This window comes from Mchenga conophoros, linkage group LG16, assembly GCF_057382185.1.
Source record: "Mchenga conophoros isolate Kocher_MC1m ecotype Shallow Benthic linkage group LG16, M_conophoros_male_GT1.1, whole genome shotgun sequence".
In the NCBI taxonomy this organism is placed as follows: domain Eukaryota; kingdom Metazoa; phylum Chordata; class Actinopteri; order Cichliformes; family Cichlidae; genus Mchenga; species Mchenga conophoros.
This window is the reverse complement of record NC_140541.1, coordinates 20,615,359-20,638,906: the sequence shown is the minus strand read 5'-3', so window position 1 is coordinate 20,638,906 and position 23,548 is coordinate 20,615,359. Positions and strand designations below refer to the sequence as shown.

Genomic DNA, 23,548 nt, shown 5'->3' with positions numbered 1-23,548 from the left:
CACTCTCAGCAATATCTGGTATGGATGTGTGTGAATGAATGCGTGTGACTGGACTGTGATGGACTGACGATGTGGACTAAAGTTTTGACTGACTTGATACTGTGACAAAGAGTGCACCAACCTTAGGATTAGTAAATATGACATAGTATTCACCCAGCCGGTAAGAAAAGTGTGAATGCTTTGCTTTGTTTTGTTTTTTGCAGGAGCAGGAGGACAAGAGAGACCAGAGAGGGAGACTGTAGCTTCACATGAGAGTGTGGAACTGCAGACTTAACCTTGTGGTTGCTAATTTTGAGTTACTGATGTTTGCATTAAGAAAATTGTGTTTTAATGGCTGTGTTTTGATCAGGGTATCACGTTATTGTTGGGAATGCCAAATGCTACAGTGGAGAAAACTTTTGATATCACTTATGACTGGAATATATTACTATTAACCATAGAAGGCCACTGTAGAAGTCAATTAAATTTTATAGAGGAAAATAGCCAAAACCAAAACAATATTTATCAATAAAAGGGGAATGGTAGATTTGTCACAGTCATACTCGAGTTATGTAATAACAAACACTGGTCCACGTGATTTAGGTTTCCCCTTAAAATAGTAAATTATTAAAAGTAGAATACAACCGACAGGGGCATGTGCTAGGATGTGATACTGCAAAAGAACAACAGCAAAGTAAAGAAAGAAAACCTATTGTGTTTAGCTTTGATAAATTCAAATTAAAATGTACCATTACACTCAATATATGCAAATTTTGTATGAAGCACATGACTGATAACCGTTCTGTCCTGAGCCTTTGCTTCCTATAGCACCCACTTGATCACACCACCAATTTTCACACCAAAAGGTGGGTAATTGCAAATGTTCGAGGGAGGAATATCACCGAAAGTGGGAAAAAGATTGGCTAACCTGGCCAGGGAATGTAATAAACAGGACTGTCAGAATAGTCGGCGTTAAAGTCACCTTTGACGGTCCAGACTAGGATGGCATTGGACATGCTCAGTGGAAAAAGGGTTGGTGCGACCAAGGTGTGGTTCGACATTTGAAAATGATACAGCTCCGGATGGGCCAGGTATCAGGGCATGGGAGGATGACAGACAATATTAAATGGGGAGAAGGAATTTTCTGGGATTGAAGATTCTCTGGGTGAGTGGTTAACTAAAGCAAAAGCTATCATTTTGTTATTGATTGCTAACTGATTGATAATTGGCCACATTCACAGCTGTATTAACTCGTTGTGGATGCAGTCTATTTCATGTTTAAGGACTCTAATTAACAGATTGAAAACAGTGACACTAAGGGAAGAAGATGCAGTGCCACACTATCAGATGCCAGTGATGGTTGGGCTCAGTGATGAATCAGGTGACCTGGATTCATGGCTGAATCAAGACATAAATCCAACTGCTGTGGTCAGTGAGGGAAAGACAGTGGGGAAAGACGGAGTTTCAAATGTGAATTTCATGTTAACACACAGGTTTTGTTTCTAGGCAGTTCTGCGGATGCCGGCTCGGAGCGGAGCCAGGAGTTCAACAGATTTAACATGATAATTAAACTGATTTCAGTCCCTAACACAGGGTGGCAGAGCTGGAGCAAAGCAACTCAAGAGGAGAATTTCTGATGTTTTCTGAGAAATTATGTCACTAATCTTTTCTTTTAATTTCTAGCTCCGGTGAATTGACACATGGGGGTGTGTCAAAAGTGGGGAATTTGAGTTTTAACATGAAACAATGGTTTCTATGATGATTTTTATGACTTTATTTGTGTGTTTAATAATTTAGGTATGGTAAAACTTATAATGACCCAGAAGTTCCCAGACTTTTTCTAGAGAACCAGTTAAAACGTGTGAAAGGGGGGAAAATGTTAGGATAGAGAATGTTTTATAATTATTTTCATACACACACTGCAAATGTGCTCATGAGAGTTGGCACTCAGTCTTTTGAAGGTCAAAAGCTTTGTTTGGCGTGACTGTCCGGACTGATATATTGTAGGAAATGACTTAGAGTGCAGAGGGGTAAATGCAAACATGCTTACACTCATAGATAATAATTAGACTAATTCTCTAGGCCAGAGAGTCCTGAACATGATATTCTAAACCATTTTTGAATCACTAGAAGAAAAATCGCTAACAACATTAGATTATCAAGGCTAGTCAGAGAGGTGTTTGGCTTTTCTGGTTCTTACACAGAGAGTAGCAGACACCAGACAAGGTCATGGAGATAGGAGGATCCTTGGCAGCAGACACAGAGACTGCCAAGACAGCAATTGGGGTCAAAGGTAGTGTTGTTTGGGCTCCTGCTAGTCACCTCGAGAGGATCCCTGAACCACAGCAATAACCACGAAGGGGTTGGCGAAAATCCAGAAGCACCAGACCAAGGAGGTCCGAAAAGCTCTGACCAAAAAAGGGGGACACAGCTGTGACCCCAGAACACATAGATCTTTGACATAGGGGCAGAATAAATAACCTCATCTATGCAACAAACCGAAGGGTAGTCAACCCCTGACATTGAAGAAAGAAGAGGAGCAGAACATCACCCAACTGGAAGACACTGGTAGCTGCAGAAATAAAATAAAGGTCAAAAGCTCCTCGGACAGAGGTTCTAGTCTGAGTACGTTTGAAGGCTTAAGGTAGCACCATGATGAGGGTGGGGGGAAACTGAAGCACCAGAAATAAAGCTTGGGGAGAACTGGAGAGTGGTGGGAGTGTTATCTGTAACTACTGTTGTTGTTGTAGCCATTATTTTTTCTTGCATTGGAATTGCCCAAACACAGCGATCATACTTCTAATCAAAGAATTGTTGAATCATGTGGATGTGAAAGAGTGCGGATGTTTAGGTTTTATGACTTTGGAGGGGGGCTGAAGCTATAAGAATGTGAGAAACGGTCAGACACTTCGACATCTGGCGGACACCCTCCTGTCCACATCTCCCGTCTGGACATTTATGCTCCAGTGTTGTATGGAATAATGAGATTGTTGATTGAGCATTTATACACCGAGTGTTGTTCTTCCTTCAGCCCAAAGAACAAAGAATTAGGATATTTAACAATATTTAAGTTATCTCTGATCATGAGCAGTCAAAATTTTTCCACCAGGGCATTTCTTCCTCAGAGATGATCCCAGCACCACACAAAACACAACCACTATCTTTAATCCATCGGATGATGAAAATGTGTCATATTTTTCATAAAAATTGACTTATTTCATTAAAAATTCTTAAGAGCTGATCTTCATCTCTCCTCCCTGATTAGAATCCACAACTGTGACACTATATAAATAACGGAAGGGATAATGAGTGGTAAGTATTTTAGTGGGGGCTTCGTATGAAGCAACATCAACATAGCTAAGTCTGCAGCTTTCTTTGTTAATCCAGTCTTTCGTCACTCACACATTTAACTTTTCTTTATAGTCTTCTGCATGCATTTGTGGTCTGACACTGTGCCACAGTTGGTTTGTGGCCAGATCAAAGTAAAGTGAATTACACTGATCGAATATTTGTCAAGATAAACAGCTTAGAAATAAACTGATTGTTGTTAGTGTTTCCATTTGGTGGTTAAAAACATATTTATAGGTTTTCTGTGCCACTAACTGAATACTTTATCACTTCTACTGCACACTTCTGTAACTTCCCAGCAGGTCATCATTTGTTGGCAATAGTGAGATATGTCTTAACAGGTTTCAGCGGAGACTCTGTAGCATTCATAGTGCATTAAAAGACTCATTGAAAGGACTTTAAACCATCTCTGGTCCATTATGTGTTCAGTATGAGTTACCATGGTGATCTAGAGAGGTTGAAAGAAAGACATCTTTGTGGCACTGCAATGTGGGATATAATGGTGCAGTGTATTTAATAGAACAAAGAAATAAAAGTTTTTTTTATATTAATATGATAATGAGACAGGGGCATGCAGGTCATTTATGTTTATTCTATAAAATTAAAGCAAGTCAAAAAACATGGATTCTTATAAAAACACTTGTAAGAACAAAACAGCAGTTTGAGACATTCTGACTTTCAGTTTCTAGTAACGACGAGAATAGATAAAGAGCTACTTTTAAATGATTAAGACACAGTTTCACATGTATAATTGTTGGTATATTATTTCAGAAGAATTTATGAAATCGAACGTGAGGTTTTCTTTTCTTTTCTCCTGTGTCGTAGACAGTATTGAAACATGTCAGGTAACCCATGTCAGGTTCAAGTTTCTAGAAGACTTTTGTTTGCACCGGAGCCTTCCCCGGAACAATGCTACGTTACTCCCCCATCGCATGCAGCACTTCTGAGATATTTTATTTGATAACACAATCAGTTGATCACTGTAGTCATTTTTCTGGTCAAACATTTTGTGAGTAAACCAAAGCTACAAAGAAGCTGTGTAGACTTGTGAAATGAATATAGTCAAAACACTGCTCAGGTGAATTAGGAGCAGCTGGAGACTTGATAGTAAAGAATTAAACAAGATTACCCAAAAATTACAATCTGAGGTTTCCATCCATATGACGTGTTAGAAAGCTTTGGTCGGTGTATCTCATTTATCCACGAGATCCTGTATTGTAATATCATGGATGACAGGTGTGATATATACACTAAAAATATGTGTACTGAGTAGGGATGGGTACCGGTATCGGTTCTGTCATAAACGGTAGTAACCAGATCGAAAAGCAGCGCACATTTCGGTGCTTTATTTTTTTTCCTGAGCTGTGATACACTTTAGATTCTAGCCAATCATTTTACGTTTCCGAGGATAGTAGGCGGGTCCAGGTACGTACGTTCTTTTAGAGCAGAGCTACAGATTAAAAATGCCCAAGGCAAAGTGGTCAAAAGTCTGGCTGTACTTCACAGCAAAATATGCAAACTCAGCAGCCTGCAACAAGTGCTTTAAGCTGATACTGTGATACTGTCAAAGGAGGTAACACCTCAAATCCGATGAAACACCTGGCGACGCATAGCGTTATTTTTAAAAGCCGAGAAATGCGCCATAATTGATAGCTTGCTGCGGGACCTCACACTGTGCACATCTACTGCAGGTGTGGTGCCTGTTATCGGACCCGGAGTTAGCAACATCCCCCAAAAACCCGAAGAGGAGAGTCCTGGCCTCTAGCCCTGCCAGTGTAGCAGAAATGATGACGGATGATGATGGCAGCAGCAGCAGCCGTTCTTCTCTGCGTGAGTAGCTTAATGTTTTTCGTGTGTAATTTACGTTGAGTAGGCTAACCACGTTATTAAATTAATGCATGTAAGGTGAACTAGCAAACATCATCATAGCTACATGTGTCTGTCTTCTTGTTTGATGGCAGATACTCCCTTCTCCCCAAAAAGGCTAAAATGACCAAAGAAAAAGTGGAAAACAGTTAAACATGAGAGGTTTTTGGACAAAGTCTGTGTTTTTTCCATTGTTTAAGCACTGCTTCCAGCCAAGAATGATACCATATATGCCCCATAGCTGCAGAAAAGGCTAACATTGTTATCTTTTTACAAATAAAACAGCTGAACACGAGAGGTTTTTGGACCAATTTTGTGTTCTCCATTCTTTAAGCACCAGTTTGAGCACCGTTTAAGCACCGGCACCGTTTCAAAAGTACTGGTTTGGCACCGGTATCGGATAAAACCTAAACGATACCCATCCCTAGTACTGAGGAACTGAGGAAGTCCTTATAATATTTATGCGATTACAATTAAAAAATTTCTTAAAAGGAGTAAAAACATCAACAATGTAACACTTCATAAATATAATTACAAAACAAACAAAATGCAGTGTTGAAATTTCAGGAAAGAAACAAAATGTAAATGTAAACAGTAACTTAAAGCTGGTTAATTTAAAACAAAGCAAACAGCACACTTAAATGATTTAAGGCTTTAAAAAAAAGTTGCCACAAACATGAACACCCACCCCCCTCCACTGAAAACAAAACAAGAAACAACAACAACAGTTAGTCCAAACTATATGACACACAGGAGAAGCTTTGCTGGTTGCTGCATTTTAAAACCAAGCAGTCATTAACAACCAAAACTTTGCAAGATGGAATTCAGTTGAATAAACTGAAAAATATCCATCTGTCCACATCCATTTCTGGTCATTCATTTCACTTTTTATTTACTTTACTCTCTCATCCATCCTGACTGAGTTGTCTGTAGTTTTGCTAGTATCCATGACTGGTAGCATGAGATGGTACCTGACGTTAGGGCTGCTCGATTATGGCAAAAATGATAATCACGATTATTTTCACTGAAATTGAGATCTCGATTATTTGACGATATTTATTTAACCCTTTAAGACCTACCATAGAACCAAGTCTGCCAGAGCTTATATATATATTTTTTTACATGTTGTAGTGCCATTTTTGGGAGCATTTCAAGTTGCTATACATCAATACAACTGTTATAGCCCATATTTTAATAATATGCATGCATTAAGTCCATAGTAATTACATTAATTGCAAAAAAAGTGCAATAAACTACAAAAAAATTGAAAATCGTTTTTGTTTTTTTATACATATATTTATACTTGGAGAAATTTAAGAGTTTTATCCCTCAAAACTTTAAATACAAAAAAGTTGCAAAAAATAGTTTACAACAACAGGAAATTTATTTTGAGTGTCTTCATAGTTTTATTTTGGAGATACAGCAATTTTTATATACTGCAGGAAAAACGAAAACAATCCTATGATGCAAATTTGCAAAGAAAACAGCATGTGCATCAAAATAAACTATTTCCAGCAGTGCAATTCGAGTTCTAAGCATCCCAGAAACTATTCAGAAAAGTCAAACATGACTTATAAAAACACCAGTATAGGCTTTTAAGGCTTACAAGTAAAAAAACTACATTTTCCACGAAAATGGCGGACATGCGATAGTTCGCGCTGACGTCTGTTTCAATGTGGGAAGTGTTACAAACAGCTGATCGGATCGGCAAAGCATGTTTCTGGAATATTATGTTTTTGTTCCTGTAAGCGCTTTTTATGCAATTTTTGCAAAGCTATATGTGGAAGGAAACCGTGACCGAGGACAAGCTGATGGCATGAGATGTAAGTACAACTCCTCTGGTTTCATATGCAAAAAAAATTATTGCGCTAGCTTACATGGTTCAGGTTCTACAGGGATTTAAAAATAGTTACACAAACTGGAGCGTGCCGCTCTGACCGGCTTTAAAGGGTTAACAATAACAATGTATTGAATAATGACTTTAAAAAATAATATAAAATAGTGTGCAAATACTGATATCAGTGCAAATGTTTGCAATATAAGAAATAAATGAAAAATGTAAGCATCTATGTTTAGTGAACTTTGCAGTGTTGCTCCGTGGTGCAGCTACGACACCGTAGCAAAGTTTACACACTATGTCTACTTGATCCACGTCTGACTCCGCGAACCCATAATGTTTCCACACCACTGAAGTTTTTTTTTTTTACCTCTCTTTTCAACCAACGGCAGTCACTCTCCTCTCCAAATAACTTCTGCTTAGCTTTCCGAGCTTCCCTCGGGTCCTCTTAATTGTTGTGACGTGTGTTTGAAATGCAGAGAGGTGCGCTCGATTTGCCACACGGAGCAGCGCGAGAGTAAAGCACAAGGGAGGGGCTAATAATCGGCTCAGTCATTTTTAATGATCGTTGAAAGCCCAGATCGTAATCGTGATTAAAATTCGATTAATTGAGCAGCCCTACCTGAAGTCTATTCAGGCTCCAGACATAGTTCAGCTGCTCCAGGACAGCATATTCATACATGCTGTTGCAAAAACGTTTGCTCTGCATTTCCCAGCACAGTGTATTACATGAATGCTGAACAATAATATACAAGAGTATTGACCCAGCAGCAGAGGTAGGAGCATTGCCACAGCGCTACAAAATGATATCAGTCAACTACTCGGTGGACTACTACTGCCCATGTTGATGAAACTGTCAAATCAGACTCAGTGAGGATGTCATGAGGTCCTAACATTCATAAATGGAGAAATGTCAATGGGGGAGGAATGTAAATGATACCAAGTACTTTAACCTGGTCCTTATCTGTTTATTCCTCAGTCTGCAATGACACGTTGGTGGAGCCCTCAGTACAGGTGCTGTATTATCCATTTCTGCTTTCCACAGCTGTCAGCTGAGATCCCTGAGAGAGACAATTCAGATCCTTTGTATAAAGCGGCATTTTAGTTATGACTGAATATGCAAGATTTTACAAGGACTATTTAAACTTTCCTCCTAGAATATTCAAAACACAATAATAATTTTACTGCTAAGGGGCTCAGATATTTTAAGAAGAAAATTTAATAAAATTAATTGTACATAATTAAACTCTATCTCCAGTGATACCTTAAATTATGCACACATATATTTAGGGTGATGTTTAAAATTGTGGGAAACAAAAAGACTTTTACCTTTTCCTGGAGTATTTCTCTTTGGCTATTAGTCCCATTTTTAGAATCTTTTGAAACTAGATGATACCGCCTGTGAAAAAATACAAAAGACATAGCGTTCGCATTTTACGGTTAGGTTAGGAACTTTTAGGAGCAATAACAACTTTGTCTCTGTATCCCACCACATCTTAGTTTTTAATTCTCTTTTCCTCCTTTTGTGATTCTTTTCTGTTTTCAGATATTTTGTCACGGCTGCCAGGCCGTGTAGTGTTGGAGGAAAAGGACCCAAAATGCAGGCAATGACTGATGATATGAGTGAGAGTTTATTTACAAGTGGCAGAGTGACAAAAGCAGGAAGTAAGAAGAGAGAAGCTACTGAACAAACTGGGAAAACTAAATAGCAAACCTGAGATCATACGAGACAGGGTGAGGGGCAGAGAGAAGCAGACTAAAGAAAAGAACACCATGAAGCACAGACGAGCCAACAACGAGCACAGACCGACACCCACAATACACACACACACACACACACACACACACACACACACACACACACACACACACACTGAGACCAGGTAATGACACACAGGTGGGAAGCACAGCTGATCCTAATACACAAGATGACCGGAGGATACAAGCTGAACACAGTGACACCAGACACAGACCTTCAAAATAAAACAGGACAATCACAAACACAAACTCCGGGACACAAACAGGGCACAAGGGGAGGACACAGGATACCAAAATCAGAATCAACTAGAACAGAAGACAGTAATCATACTAAACACAAAACGCTGGGTATATGACCCAGCACTATGACATTTTTATTGTTGATCTTTATGCATTTATTTTGTCCTCACTGTGAGGCACTGACTGAATTTGCTGTATTCAGGTGAATATACAACAAGTTTACAAGTATTGTCAAGTCCTTCAATTTCTCTCCCCAATCAGTCGCGGTAGACGACCGCCCCACTCTGAGCTTAGTTCTGCTGGAGGTTTCTTCCTGTATGGAAACTCCCACTGGGTTTAAATCTGGGACTCTCCACCATTTGACTCTTAGAACTGAAGAAGCTTCTCGGATGAGAAATGAAACGTCTTCAATCAACTTAAAGAAGTCCAGACGCTTTTCTTTCCAAGCTCCTTAGACTCCATTCTGTTATCTTGCACTGAGACTGACACATACATGTTGGAAGTTCACAGAAAAAGCTTCCAGGGTGCAAATGTAACACTTGGAATCCTCTCCAGACTTTTTACCTGTTTAATTTATAGTGCAGCCCACACTCTTCTGCAACAGTTTTAGAGGGAAATGCTGAATTATATTTGAGACCTTCAAAATATAATAAGACAACTGAGAATTGTATATAAAAGAACAAATATTACTGTCCAACCTCAGAGTCTGCACTGCAACGACACTAGTTTTTGTTGTTGTTTTTTTATGTACAAATGTGTGGACCTATTTGTACATCATGCGACTATGGTTTCACATGAGAAGTACTCGATATTATGCTACATATTAAGTATCTGTGGAGTCATTGTTCTACATACTTTTTAAAATATCCAGATTTAGATAAGCCCCATACTGCAGCTCCAATGACATTGAAGGAAACCAAAAGGCCAAATAAAGTCCAAGCAGTAGAGCAAGTTCCTGCAGGGAAACAAAAAGGAAGAATATAATGAGTTCCCAGTTTCCTGCAATTCAGTTTTATATTTTCACATTTAGATGGCTCAGCTGGTATTCAAACACCATGCAACACCTCCACTGAACACATTAAAAACTTGTACTGACAAGATTTGTTACGCAAAAGTAAATCAAAGAAACACGAAACAAACTTGATATGGTGGTCTACGCTTCAGTGGTGACTTGAATGATATTTCTTTTGAATGCAGGTTGTAGTTTAAGCTAAATTAGATGTTTACAAAGGCATTCTAACATGTTTTTTGGGCATGGCTGGAAAATCATTGAAGCTCCATAAGGAGAGGTTTTACTCAAATTTTAGATGTTCAAGTATGTATTTATATAAACTTGTGGAGGAGTAGCACCAGGAAACGGAATAAAATCAAAATGGCAAAACATCAGTTCAAATCCAAAAGTCAGAAACAAATCCAGAAAGATTCGAACAAACTGCATAGCTAAATTCAAGCTGACCTCACCTGATGCCACATGCACATAGAGCTGACTGTGTTTACTTCCATGTGGATTAGATGCTTCACATCGATAGAGGCCGTTTAGACCAGAGGTCAGACTCAGCAGTTGTAGCTTCGCACCCTCTACTTTGACAGCAGACTCCAGCAAAGGCTGGCCAGATCTGGAAAAACATGAACAAACTTTAATGTGAGATGTACAGAGAGGGCAGAAAACTGTGAGTTGCGTCAAAACTCACGTTAATTTCAATTATTAGCCATTTGTCTTTCATTGCTCACCCCAAGATACTGTATTGTTTCATTTTATGAATGCAAAAGTAAAGCTAACCTTACATGTTACATCATTTCTTTCTTGGGCAGAAAATTTTAGTTTTAGTAATGTTTTGTACTGTGTACCATCTTGTTCACCATTTTATAAGTTAAAAGAATCAAATTTAAAGCAATTTTTCCCTTTTGAATTAGTTTTTATTGCCTTATGTAGTGCATTGATTGGACAATTCAATAGGTCACATCTAAACAAAAGCAGGTTTGGATACCAGAAAATAAAACTTCTGTTTCTCCACAGGGTCCACATAGCGCTCAATAACTCTAACAGAAAGAACTAGTCTTAATCCCTTAGTGTAGCTTTAGAGCAATAAACATAAAGCAAGACTAACACAAACACGGCATTCACCAGGAATTCCTCACATCTAATGGATCATCAGCAGTAAACTATAGACAGAGAGCCCAAGAAAGACTACTGAGTGACACCAGTGCAGTTTAATGGATAGGACTTTCCTCATAATGAAATAAAAAACGAAAATAAAACAGCTTTAGTATAAGAAAAATATTCAAGTTATCTGTTATTCCTTTGTCTATTTATAAACATAACATTTGTTACTAGCAATCACTTCAAAATAATCTTAAGATGGAGTTTAGAGGGTGAAACTATTTTATTTTATATCATCCAAGTATGTCCTAACTTTCAATGCTGTAATTGACTGCCAAAGACTCGAAAATACAATGAATCATATCTTGGCCTTTGGCTTCACCTGCACAACAGTGGTGCCAAGGTAGGTGTACCTGGCAAAATTTATTTCCCCCGTGTCGGGAGCACGTGCTGAGCTGTCCAAATCACAGACAAACAGTATCCCACATTCTTGATTTTTAGTTGTTAGCTCTTTATACAGTAAAGTTACAATGGGACACAAATAATATCAGGCTGATCCTTTTTTTTTTTTGCCTGTCCCGATCGGTTCTTTAGACGTCAGAATTGTTGTCTGAAGGCCAACAAAGATCAACAAGGATGATATCAACTTTCAATATGAACTGTGCACACATCCTGTAAATGAGAACAAACAGGCAAGTCTGTACTTGTATCTACCTGAAAAGATGATTGCTTAATGCGTGCCAACTCTTTTTAAACCTGTAAAACAGTCCAATAAATCATTTGCTTTCTGAATATGTTATCCAGATTATTGGCCAACACAAGGCCTACTGGCTCTGATTTGAGAATTGGTTTCTATCTGCTGAGCTGAATCAGCCTACATACTTCCCCAGAGCTCCTGGACAGCCAAAACAACAGAGCTGCAATACTTCCAGATGCTTTCAAACAAGTTTGAACTGGCCTTTCTTTTACACATAATTTTCTTATACTGAAATGGACCTACTTGTGTATTTACTGGCAATATTTAGTTTTCAAGTGCAATTCTGCCACAAAGTTTTGTATCTTGCTTTTGATGGACAGTTTTTGTAGTTATCTTAGAGGGAAAAAATGGGATTCAGCTGCTCTGACGAGTTAATGATATCAACCAAAAATGTTGTCCCTCAAAACAAACAAGCAGACAGGAGTATTTCTTTCTGCAGGAAGTAGGTTGCAGAGTAGTTTTAATTTGGTATAATTTATATAATAATTATAATGCCCTGTAGCATTGGAGATAGCCACCCTTGGGAGGACTGCATTAATAAGCGTTATCAGACCAGATGTTACACGCCATATAAAGCATACAACGCTTTGACTGTGAATATGGTTTCTGCAGAATAAGACAGCATAGCAGTGGCTTAACTTTTGTTAAGTTGCATACCACAGATTGATAAAGAGTTGATAAAGAGTTCCTACACTCAGGTTGATCATTGACCATTTTTAAACAATACCGGTAACTAAAACCAGCATGATGCAGAGGTACAAAGGTTACAAAGATAAACAAACTCCCACATACTGCCCTGCTCACGTTTGGTATGTGTATAAAATGACAATAGTTAAGTCGATCCAACCTTAATGGGCATGTATATGGGCAATATCTCTGCATTCCCGCACACACATAAAAGGAATGCATCAACATGAAAGCATTAAGTAGTATCACCAATGTTATATGAATCTAAAATTAAATCTTCAGATCTCAAATTCACAGACGTCAGCAACACATCAAATCATTATCAATCACGTTCCATTTATATTAAACCCAGAACAGAAACACCAAGTCTTTATGTAATAAAATATCAGGTTGTTGTGAAGAAATAAACAAGAGCCTCAAAACCAAACTGATTGTTTGAGAGTTACTGAATAAAACCATTGCAAAAGAATCAATATAACAGCCTTCATCCCAGCACGGATACAGAAAAGAGAGATGAAACTACTTTCTACTCGTAGGTCTCCCCTGCAAAATTGGTTTTCCCTTCGTCGGGAGCACCGCTGGGCTCTCCAAATCACGGACAAACAACATCCCACATTCTTGATTTTTAGTTCACAAACACTTTTAATGACTAACTACTCTTGACATTTTGGAGATGTTAGCTCTTTATACAGTAAAGTTACAGCGGGATACAAATAACATCAGGCCGTTTCTGCCACGATTTGTTCCCCCTGTCTAAATCATGGACAAACAGTATCCCACAGCTGTTTATGTTTTTAAACCCATTTTGCACAGAGAGGCATTTTTTTTAAAAAATGCATTGATAGCAATGTTGAATATTATTACACAGGAAAAAAACAACTACATGTAAAATAATTATACCATGACGCCTCTGCCTTTCTAAAAAGAGGGACAGTAACTGCGTGTTTATATGTAAGCGTGTAAAACCTGAAGACGAAACAGCTGCGTTTTCAAAAATACCCGTGTAGGTGCAGACGTAGCGTAAAAGAGTTAGTAGTTTATTTTCTTACTACCTGCAGATTACTTGTATTTGCTTAATTGTTTACTAAATGTTTGAGGTGTGAAATAAACCGCAATTGAGCAAAATATGGGTGTGTGTGGTTGGAGGATGTGTAAGTGCGTGCGTGTGTGTGCGCGCGCGCACGGGGTGGGGGGGGGCAACATTTTCTGTAAAACAAAGGCGGGCCCAGCGAAAAAAAGTTTGGGAACCACTGCTCTAAGCGATCGGCGTGAGTAACGGACAGAACAATTACATTTTCTTCCACTAGAGGGCAGTACAACTACTTCATCCAATTAAATGGATATGCAACTGCCAGTTAAACAGAAGAAGACAAAGACGAAATTATATAATTGTCATACTGTGAGACATGCAGCGCATAATAGCAACAGATAAATATTTGAAAAGGAAAAAGTCAAAAGGTCAGTCTCACCTTGGTCCCCAGATGAAGGCCCTAACATGAGTAGTGGGCAAAAGAAAGCAAAAAAGGTATACTGGGAACAAAATGAACGACTTCAACTATACCTGGTGCGCAGAGAAAAATTATCTGAACACTTTTTGTGACATTTTGTTTGGTGGTGTGCTGTGATTTTTCTAACGTGAAAAATGTTCCGTGGCTCCAAATGGTTGGGAAACATTGGCCTATGCTGGATGCAGGGTGCAGTTTGCACTTTACCACTGCACTCTGCTACTTTAGTGCAATAAAACAAATAAATATCCATGTCTTCACTCTTGTAGACTGCTCCAGCATTTTCCTCCACCCTGCATACCAATTAAAACCAGCTGATTGTACCAAAGTGCTCATGAAGTAAAGGTTGATGTTTGTTTTTCCCTTTCTATCCACCATCATTCAGTTAACTCAAGAACCTTTGTGGCATAATTGTAATGCAAGTAACAACATATTAGTAACTAATTATATTACTGAATTTAGTATAGTGTTAATGGTATATTACTGTATAACTGATAATGTAATGTAATTACAGTAAAGCCTTACTTTGGAACATGTTTCACTGAATACTGCTACATGATGTAATATAGCCTTAAATACAATACCTCTCTCTCAGGGTTTATTTTTTGTGTCAAAGAACATAAATCAAACTCTGAGGGTGCAGTTTAAATTCTTTTTGAACCACATCTTGAACACAGTATAATTAAGATCAACTAAAAAAAACCCAGAGTACTGGAATGTTTTGGTTAAACCATTCTGCAAATTAATTACCTGCTCCAGTTATATTTAGCTTTTGGGTTGGCTTCTGCCACGCACTCAAATGTGTCCTCTGAAATCAGGCTGATGTTCACTTCTGTGGGAGAGACTGCAAAAAAAGAAAACAAGAACAGATTTAATCCTGAAATAAAGAAATAACATTTCACACGTGTTTAAATCCTATAATGTTACATAAAGTACATTTTGGTGAACTTTTGTTTACTTTCAATTTCATTCAGAGAAACATTTTTTTCTTGTTGCATTCTGACACGACACCACTACTGATTTACACTACTTTGTGGATGCAAACAAAGTGGGCTGTGGATATGTGCATGTGTCATGCTCTTAGTTGTTGATAAGATTTATATCAATCAAAGCACTGACAAAAAGCATGCATACCGCTGTGCTGCTTCACAGGATTCTAAAAAAATATCAAGGATAGCCTCTGTTTTAAAAGTTGAAACCATGCTATTCTCCTTCTTTGGCAGTCCTACATTCCAAGTGGTCACTAGCTTGCCAACAGTCACTTTCAACTATGCATGCCAAGTTTTGCCTTTTAAGGGAATTTTCAGACACATAACACTACAAATTACCACATCACTAAGCAAAGCTACTGAATGAGCTTTCTCTTTCAAAATAGCCTCAGCTATTTTTGTCTTATGGTTTGACCCAACAAATCTCTTTCTCATTATCAAATTATCCTTGTGAGAGCAATTTGTTTTCATTTATATTTTGTCTGAAATGTCTATTTCTGCTTGACATTTTGACAATTGACCCTTTACTCAAAGGAAAGTCATGAGATGAAAGATGATGTGGCAAGTAAAAAAATCCTGAAGAAGAAGAACAACTTTAAATATTTTATGTTTTCTGTTGCACAAAGTATGTAAGTGAGGGTTACTGTCTAACAAAAAATGATTTAGAGTTATAAATATCTATATTATATTATTGCTAATATATATTGTAATATATCTATATCACTAAAGCACTTCTGGATGGATGCAAACTGCATTTCGTTGCCCTGTACCTGTGCATGTGCAATGACAATAAAGTTGAATTCTATTCTATTCTATTCTATTATAAGCACTGAATGATCAGACTTTGCTTTTCTTTTGTTTTTAAAGTATTTTATCATTAAATATGTGCATGGCTAGATAACAATGAGTAACCAGTATAGAGAAATTATCCAAGATGTTTTTGCAGACTTTCTACAGTTTAGTAATTAAACAGCTGAGTGTAATACTGGGTGGTGTGTCTGCGACATGCCTTTTTAAAATAGAACAACATGACATTCAGGTAATAATTCTGACTTGTCTTGTATCATACACGACAGTTTTAAACAAAAATCTGATCAAATCATTAAAAATTTTTAAATCAACAGTGACACAAAAGAAGACAAATAATAAACTACATGAGCAGCTGATACTCACAGTAGACCTGTATGGTGAAGGGCAGACTTATTTCTTTAGTCAGGAAGTCACCGCTGATGACACACTGGACCCGTTGACCATTAATCTCTCTCGTAGGAACACCAAACAATGAGCTGACTGTGGTAGTCGTACCGTTGTCATACTGGATGGAGTTTGTTGTCGTCCTCACTTTGTCTCCCAAAGCACCAGTGAGCCACCTCACCTCTGCAGGAGGCTTCGATCCAGCAGCCGTGCAGGTAGCAAATAAAACCTCTTCTGTGCCCAAAGTCGGAAGATTCTCCTTGACGTTTGTGAAAGGAGGCACTAGGAGAGTTACAGCACACAATTACTTAACATGGGAGCAACATGGTGAAAGTAACTGTTTCAAACACAAGCGCAAAGAGAATTATTCTAAATCAAAGTTGTTTTTTCTTCCATACCAGTCACTTTTAGAGGTATTTCAGTCTTCTGATTTCCACTGGGAAACAGGGTGAAGATGCACGTGTAGCTGCCTTCATCCTTCAGGGCAACATTGGATAACTGGAGAGTTCCATTTTTGTCATTAAAATTCCCAATATATTTAAATCGATCATCACGTCCATTGACAAACCGTGTTTCTTGACTTGGTCCAACAGTGATAAAATTGTCATTACTGGGTTTTTCTCTGGTCCTCCTCTGCCAGGTAATCTGTGTCAAGTCTTCCGTGGAGTCAGTGAGTCTGAGTTTGCAAGGTAAGATAGCTGTATCGCCTTGAACCACTGTCACGCTTCCATCAATCACCTGCAGAGCTGTAAAGTAAATGAAGAAGTATTAATGATGGGAACTGAAAAAGTTAAAATAGAGTGCCCAATAAGGTTTACAGGATTAAACTCTAAAGTATAAGTTAACTTGTATCTGTCCTCCTGCTTAGTTTTTTTTTTTTTATGCAAGGCACAACACATTAATCATTATGTGTTGCAAGAACACTTGATGGTATTTATGACAAACTGGACTCAACCTCACACTGTATGGAGAGACAATCAAAAATCATGTAGTGGAAAAAAAAATTGGTCAGCTGTATTATATTTTATGCTCCAGCTACTGACTGAACACCGTGGCTTTAATTTTGGTTTGCATCATGCTTTTTCAAGATGTACTATTGCTCAGCTAGTAGTTAGTGAGCATTCACAGACAAACATGGAAAAATACAGACAATGGTGGCAATCTGCTCTCAACCAAAGTAAACACTTTGTTTTTGGTGCAGCACCTACTTTGTAACCAACTTCACCCAGCAAGAGACTGAAACCTCCAGGAACTACTGCCACCTAGTCTGGAAATACACATTTCTCATGTGCTCAGGGATATTCAAATCCAATGAGTATGTTGGAATAATCTATTCTGCTTAGGAAGTTACTTAATGAGTAGGATGATCTGTAAGTACCTGCAGGGCATCTGTATACATTTAAACAAAGAGCTGACATGTCTGTGTAAACGAGTGTGTGTGTGTGTGTGTGTGTGTGTGTATTCCCTCATTTCCACAGAATCTCTTCTCTGTGAGAGCAGCCACCGCGAATGGAGCTACTATCATCTTTTTGGGACATTGCAATCATAGTGACATTCTGAAGTTACAAAATGTGGTTGAAGGTATGAAAATCAAAGGGAAAACTGACAACCAAAGTTTGAACTGTGAGGTGTGTATTCAGGGAAAATTTGTCCAGACTAGGAATAGAAACCCTGACAGAAGAGTCGCGAAACCTCTCGAGCTGGTACATATGGATCTAGCAGGGCCGATAGATCCAGAATCACGAGATGGACACAGATATGCATTATTGTTTACCGATGACTTTTCCGGTGCAGTATTTGTATATTTTCTCAAGAACAAAAGTGAAACAATGCAAGCAACTGAAATCTTTTTGGCCGATACAGCCCCACACGGGACGGTAAAGTGTATCAGGTCAGACAACGGCACAGAGTTCATGGCAAAGAGTTACCAGGCATTGTTAAACAAACATGGAATAAGACATGAAACTTCAGCCCCATATTCCCCCTCACCAGAATGGTACAGCAGAACGTGGCTGGAGAACACTTTTTGATATGGGAAGGTGCATGCTTATTGAGAGTGCCGTACCAAAGGAATTATGGACATATGCAGTTCAAACAGCGGCCATTGTGAGAAACAGGTGCTTTAATAACCGGACAGGACAGACACCTTACTTTTTGCTGACTGGTCAGAAGCATAATCTATCCAGAATGCGAAAGTTTGGGTGTGAATGTTATGCTTACAAGCAAGACAAGGGTAAGCTGGATTCTAGCTGTACAAAAGGGATTTTTGTAGGCTACGACAAAAACAGTCCAGCATACAAGGTTTATTTCCCAGACAGCGCAAAAGTGCAAAAGTTTAGGCTGGTTAAGTTTGTAACCAAACACAATGAGGAAAAGCAAACACAAACTGATACGACATCTGAGGATGAGGACATACAGGTGAGGGAGAGACCAAACATGAACAGGGAAAGCCCCAGTACCAGTTCACAGGAACCAGTACTGACAACCAACCAGAAGTGAACAGTCAGATGCCACTTAGTGATGAGACTGAAAACTCCAGAAGGTATCCTTCTAGAACAAGAAAGAAACCAGATTATCTAAATGAATATGAGTCGGGAGAAGACATTGATGAACAAGTGCTGACTAGCATAGACTACTGTTACAGACTAATAAGTAACTCACCCGTGACATTCAGTGAAGCTGTAAAGTCACCCAACTCTAGAGAGTGGAAAGCAGCTATGGATGAGGAAATGCAATCCTTAAACGAGAACAACACTTTTACCCTAACAATCTTACCTGAGGGAAAGAAAGCAGTGGGGGGTAGATGGGTATATGTGAAGAAAAACAGTGGTGATGGATCAGAGAAATATAAAGCACGGTACGTAGCTAAAGGTTACAACCAGTGTTTTGGGATAGACTATGATGAAACTTTTTCTCCGACTGCTAACCTGACAAGCATAAGAGTATTGATGCAGTGTGCAATACAAGAAAACCTGATTTTGCATCAGATGGATGTAAAAACTGCATACTTGCATGCACCAATAGATTTTGAAGTTTATGTTGAGCAGCCAGAAGGCTATGAAGTAAAAGGCAAAAACAGATGAGAAACTGGTCTACAAGCTAGAAAAGTCACTTTATGGGCTTAAACAGTAAGGCCGAAACTGGAACAGGACATTACATGACTATTTGATAGAGAACGGTTTCATGCAGAGTCCTGTAGAGCATTGTGTTTACACAAGGAAAACAGGAAAAGACAAAGTGATCATGATCATATGGGTTGATGATATTATTATTGCAGCCAGTGATGAAAAGGGTTCTGAAAACTGTGAAGGGAATGCTAACTACAAGGTTCAAAATGAAAGATATGGGGAAACTCAAACATTTTCTTGGTATTGATTTTGAGCAAAGCAAAGATTGTGTAAAAATGTCACAAGAGAGATATGTAGAAAACATACTGGAAAGATTTCAAAGGCAAGACTGTAAACCAAGATCAACTCCTTGTGAACAAAAGTGGAACTACAATGATGATGCTGAGAAAATGAACAATGTCAGAATGTACAGAGAGGCAGTAGGTAGCCTTATTTACTTGACCTCTTGCACACGACCAGATTTGAGTTTTGTTGTAAGTAAGCTGTCACAGCACTTCAAAGAACAAGCTGTGGAACATTGGACTACTGTGAAACATGTTCTAAGGTATAAGGTGTAAGCATATTGATATCAAGTATCATTTTGTGAGATCAACAGTTAATGCTGGAAATTTGATATTGGAATATTGTTCGACAGGTCTGATGGTGGCTGATGTTATGACAAAGCCAGCAACAAAGGGGAAGTTATTAAAGTTTGAGAAATATATGTTTGGAGTGTAAACAAATAGTAAAGAGAAACTGTTTCTTTTGGAATGCATGTAAAGCTGACAACGTGAGTGCAAGTGGGGGTGTTGAGCTAGTTAATAGGTAAGGTGCCCTCATTGTCATCTGTTGTGAGTTTATTTTTGAAAGGATGCTTCCTGTTATGCTGCAGAGTGCACGCGAGAGTTCAATAAACAAAGTCACCTTTTGGTGTAAAATGTTCCGGTGAAAGCCGATGCCCCACGTGTGATTATTCCTCCGTCTAGATAATAAGTATCTTCAATATTCATGCAGATTCTGCTGGAAGACCCGTCTCTGCTAACAGACACCAAGAACCACCAACGCACCGATGTTTGAGGGCGTCAGTCACTGGCAGGGAGAGTGGTGAGGGGAGACAGGCCTCCATAGCTTGGAGGGCCTGAGAGGTCCCTAGAGAGGTGGCGTCTAATACCCAACCTGACAAATAGACACAGGCAAACAGGCACACACAGATACAGACATCCATTCCCATCGCCATGCACACATACTCAGCACTCACCCAACGTCGAGATGGACATAAATAGACACTGTACACACAATCACACTCCTCAAACATACTCTAAACCCCAGGTCCAGGTACCCTTTCCCCTAGAGGGGGAAACTGCACCTAGACCAAGGAGGTGTTAACTTTTCCCTGGAGTGGAGACAAGGAGATCGCCCCCGAGTCCCGATCCCTCCGCCCGCTCATATGTTGATGTGTGTGTGTTCTTTTTACGTTACGTTACGTAAATCTCAATACACGCGCATAGCTCTGTTTCGCACACACCGACTAAGATTGACGCACAAATCTGTATCTACAAATAACCCATCTTTCTTAGCGTTTGCCCTTTGATCCATGACTGTAGTTATATGAGCTGTGTTGTAGTGCAAGCATGCATGAATAAAGACAAAATCTTTCTACATACCTTCAGCACCGCTGCTCAGCAGGAGCACAGCCAGCAGCACCAGGCAAGGTGCCAAAAAGAAACAACACATTTCAATTTTTCCTGAAATAACTGCGCCCGAAAACACAAACAAGTCCACCTGTTTGCTCTTCTTTTTCCTGCGAGCAGCTACCCATGCAGTACAGGGTTGAGTTCAGTTAACAAGTTAGAAACACGTTTCTAAAGTGACGACGTTTCAAATCCGTTAAATACTGTGAGGGCGTGTGAGAAAAAACAACGTTCCTCCGTAACTCCGTAGGTGGAGTCAGCAATTACATGATCCTTTGCCCTGTATTTCGTTTGGATCACGGAATTAAGAAATTTGCTTTCAAATGGGGGGTTTTTTGCATCCCAGAAGTTTTTCCTTGGTGATCATTCCTCTTTGATTGTACAGTACGGTACAGTTTTGTTAAACACAAGTTTTATGATGCCTGTTAGTGGCATCAACATAAATATTCAATTAAGAGTCAGCGAGGAAGATAAAGCTGGTGACGAACAAAAAACAGGCTATGTCTGTTACAAAATGCTCATACACACCACTAAGTATGTCTTAAATTAACATTGTTAACAAGTGTTTCATTTAAACAAGAATACAAGAAACATAAACTAATTGTTCTTCTTCTTTTCGATTACACCTGTCCAGATGAAAAGTATTTAAGTTCACTTGAAAAAGCCACGAGAAGCATCCAAATACATTTTTAGAAAGCGCCTCACTTTCAGAGTCTTAAAGTAACTGAGCAATTTTAAAAATTGTGTTTAGTATTTGGGTGAAAATCATTTTCAGTCAGTTACTGGCTAAAATTTAGAATCACTTCTAGACTCAAGTCAGAAATCACCAAACACTGTAGGCTATATCAATAATTTACACACTTGGGTGGTGTGTCATACTTTTCATTGTCATTGTGGATGTTATCTAAGTTTCGACTTATTTAAAACTGTTAGTCATTCGAACTTTGGCCCGCTTCTCCGCCTCCACCCTCCACGTTGCTTTAACAGTATCCCTTTGTTTGGGATCCCTGAACCCTTTAGTTTTAATTACTTTGGATCACAGATCTGACAACTTTGTTTTTATGAAAAAAAGGGCCGTATTTTTTTCCCATCACAGGATTTTGGCTTGTGAATTATTCCTCTTAGGTTGCACATTTTTACTCGCTACATATTATTATACAGACTTTCTATCATTTTATTTAGTTTTGTTTTAAAAAGTTAGGGGGTGAGGGGGGGGGGGGGAGTGTACTAATGGATTCAAATTACAGTACAACATAGTCATAGATTTGCTTTCTCTATGTTTCCAGCACTGCTTTCCCCTCTACACGATGTTTAACAATTAAATACAATTTAAAAAATCCCTAAATGTTATAGAATGTAATAGATCATGTGAAACGTTTCAGTTCATTCATATTACTAAACATTTCCCATCACTCATCATCATTCATTCAGATGAAAATACACTGTTTCAGACCAAATAAATAAATAAAAGAAAGGGACTGAAGAATAGTGTATAACACAAAGTCAGCCAAACTTCAGACATATCAATCTGTCCAGTTAGGAAGCATGAACCACTGTTAATCTACTTCACCTGCTTTGGTTAAAATAAAAGTGGCAATAATTCCACCGGAGAGGCAACACGACGACCCCCAACAAGACTGACTGGTTTTATTTTTCTAGTTTTAACTCTCAACTGGTAAATGGCCTGTATTTATATAGCGCTTTACTTAGTCCCTAAGGACCCCAAAGCGCTTTACATATGCAGTCATCCACCCATTCACACACACATTCACACACTGGTGATGGCAAGCTACATTGTAGCCACAGCCACCCTGGGGCGCACTGACAGAGGCGAGGCTGCCGGACACTGGCGCCACCAGGCCCTCTGACCACCACCAGTAGGCAACGGGTGAAGTGTCTTGCCCAAGGACACAACAACCGAGACTGTCCAAGCCGGGGCTCGAACCGGCAACCTTCCGATTACAAGGCAAACTCCCAACTCTTGAGCCACGATCGCTTATCTCATCCTATCTGGTAGGATGAGATAAGACATGCTTCTGATGAGATGGTGGGTAGTGTCCTTTAAACTTCTACCAGACTATGTGGACCATTTGGTGTTGTCAAATGCACAGAATCAGAATCAAATTTATTGGCCAACTATATGTGGAAACACATACAAGGAATTTGGTTCTGGTCGATGGTGTCTCTCAAACGCAGCAATGCAAAACACACAATATATCAGCCAGAAAAGAAGAAATAAACAATACACAATATCTACAAACAATTCAAAACATTAAAGAGTGAAGGTTAGGGAGCATTAACAAAATCAGTGCTTTTGTCACCCAGGAATTGCCTGTTGCCTAACCCAGGCCCCACTGCATGGTTCAGGTGTCAGTTGCAGACCTACCAATTCTGGTGTTCTCAGGAAAATGACAATCAAGCTGCAGGTCTGTGAGCAGACCATCTAGTTTTACAGCCGGAAGACCTGTAACTCAGGTGAACTTCCTTTT

The 23,548-nt window shown here is 38.9% G+C and overlaps 1 protein-coding gene across 2 annotated transcripts; it reads right to left on the bottom strand.

Moving 5' to 3' along the window:
• Window positions 1-3,899: 3,899 nt before the first annotated feature.
• Window positions 3,900-21,270, bottom strand: LOC146556680 (nectin-2-like). 2 transcript variants are annotated; one of them, XM_085249648.1, is made up of 8 exons: window positions 21,033-21,270; window positions 16,660-17,007; window positions 16,241-16,543; window positions 14,829-14,922; window positions 10,490-10,644; window positions 9,884-9,983; window positions 8,360-8,429; window positions 3,900-8,091 (listed from the first exon to the last, which is right to left on the bottom strand). In XM_085249648.1, the coding sequence occupies exons 1-8, from the start codon at window positions 21,100-21,102 to the stop codon at window positions 8,053-8,055; spliced, it is 1,179 nt and encodes a 392-aa protein (XP_085105774.1). In that variant the 5' UTR covers window positions 21,103-21,270; the 3' UTR covers window positions 3,900-8,052. The 2 variants fall into 2 exon arrangements, with proteins under 2 accessions (XP_085105774.1, XP_085105775.1); XM_085249649.1 differs by lacking the exons at window positions 3,900-8,091; window positions 8,360-8,429 and adding an exon at window positions 8,461-9,623.
• Window positions 21,271-23,548: the final 2,278 nt, after the last annotated feature.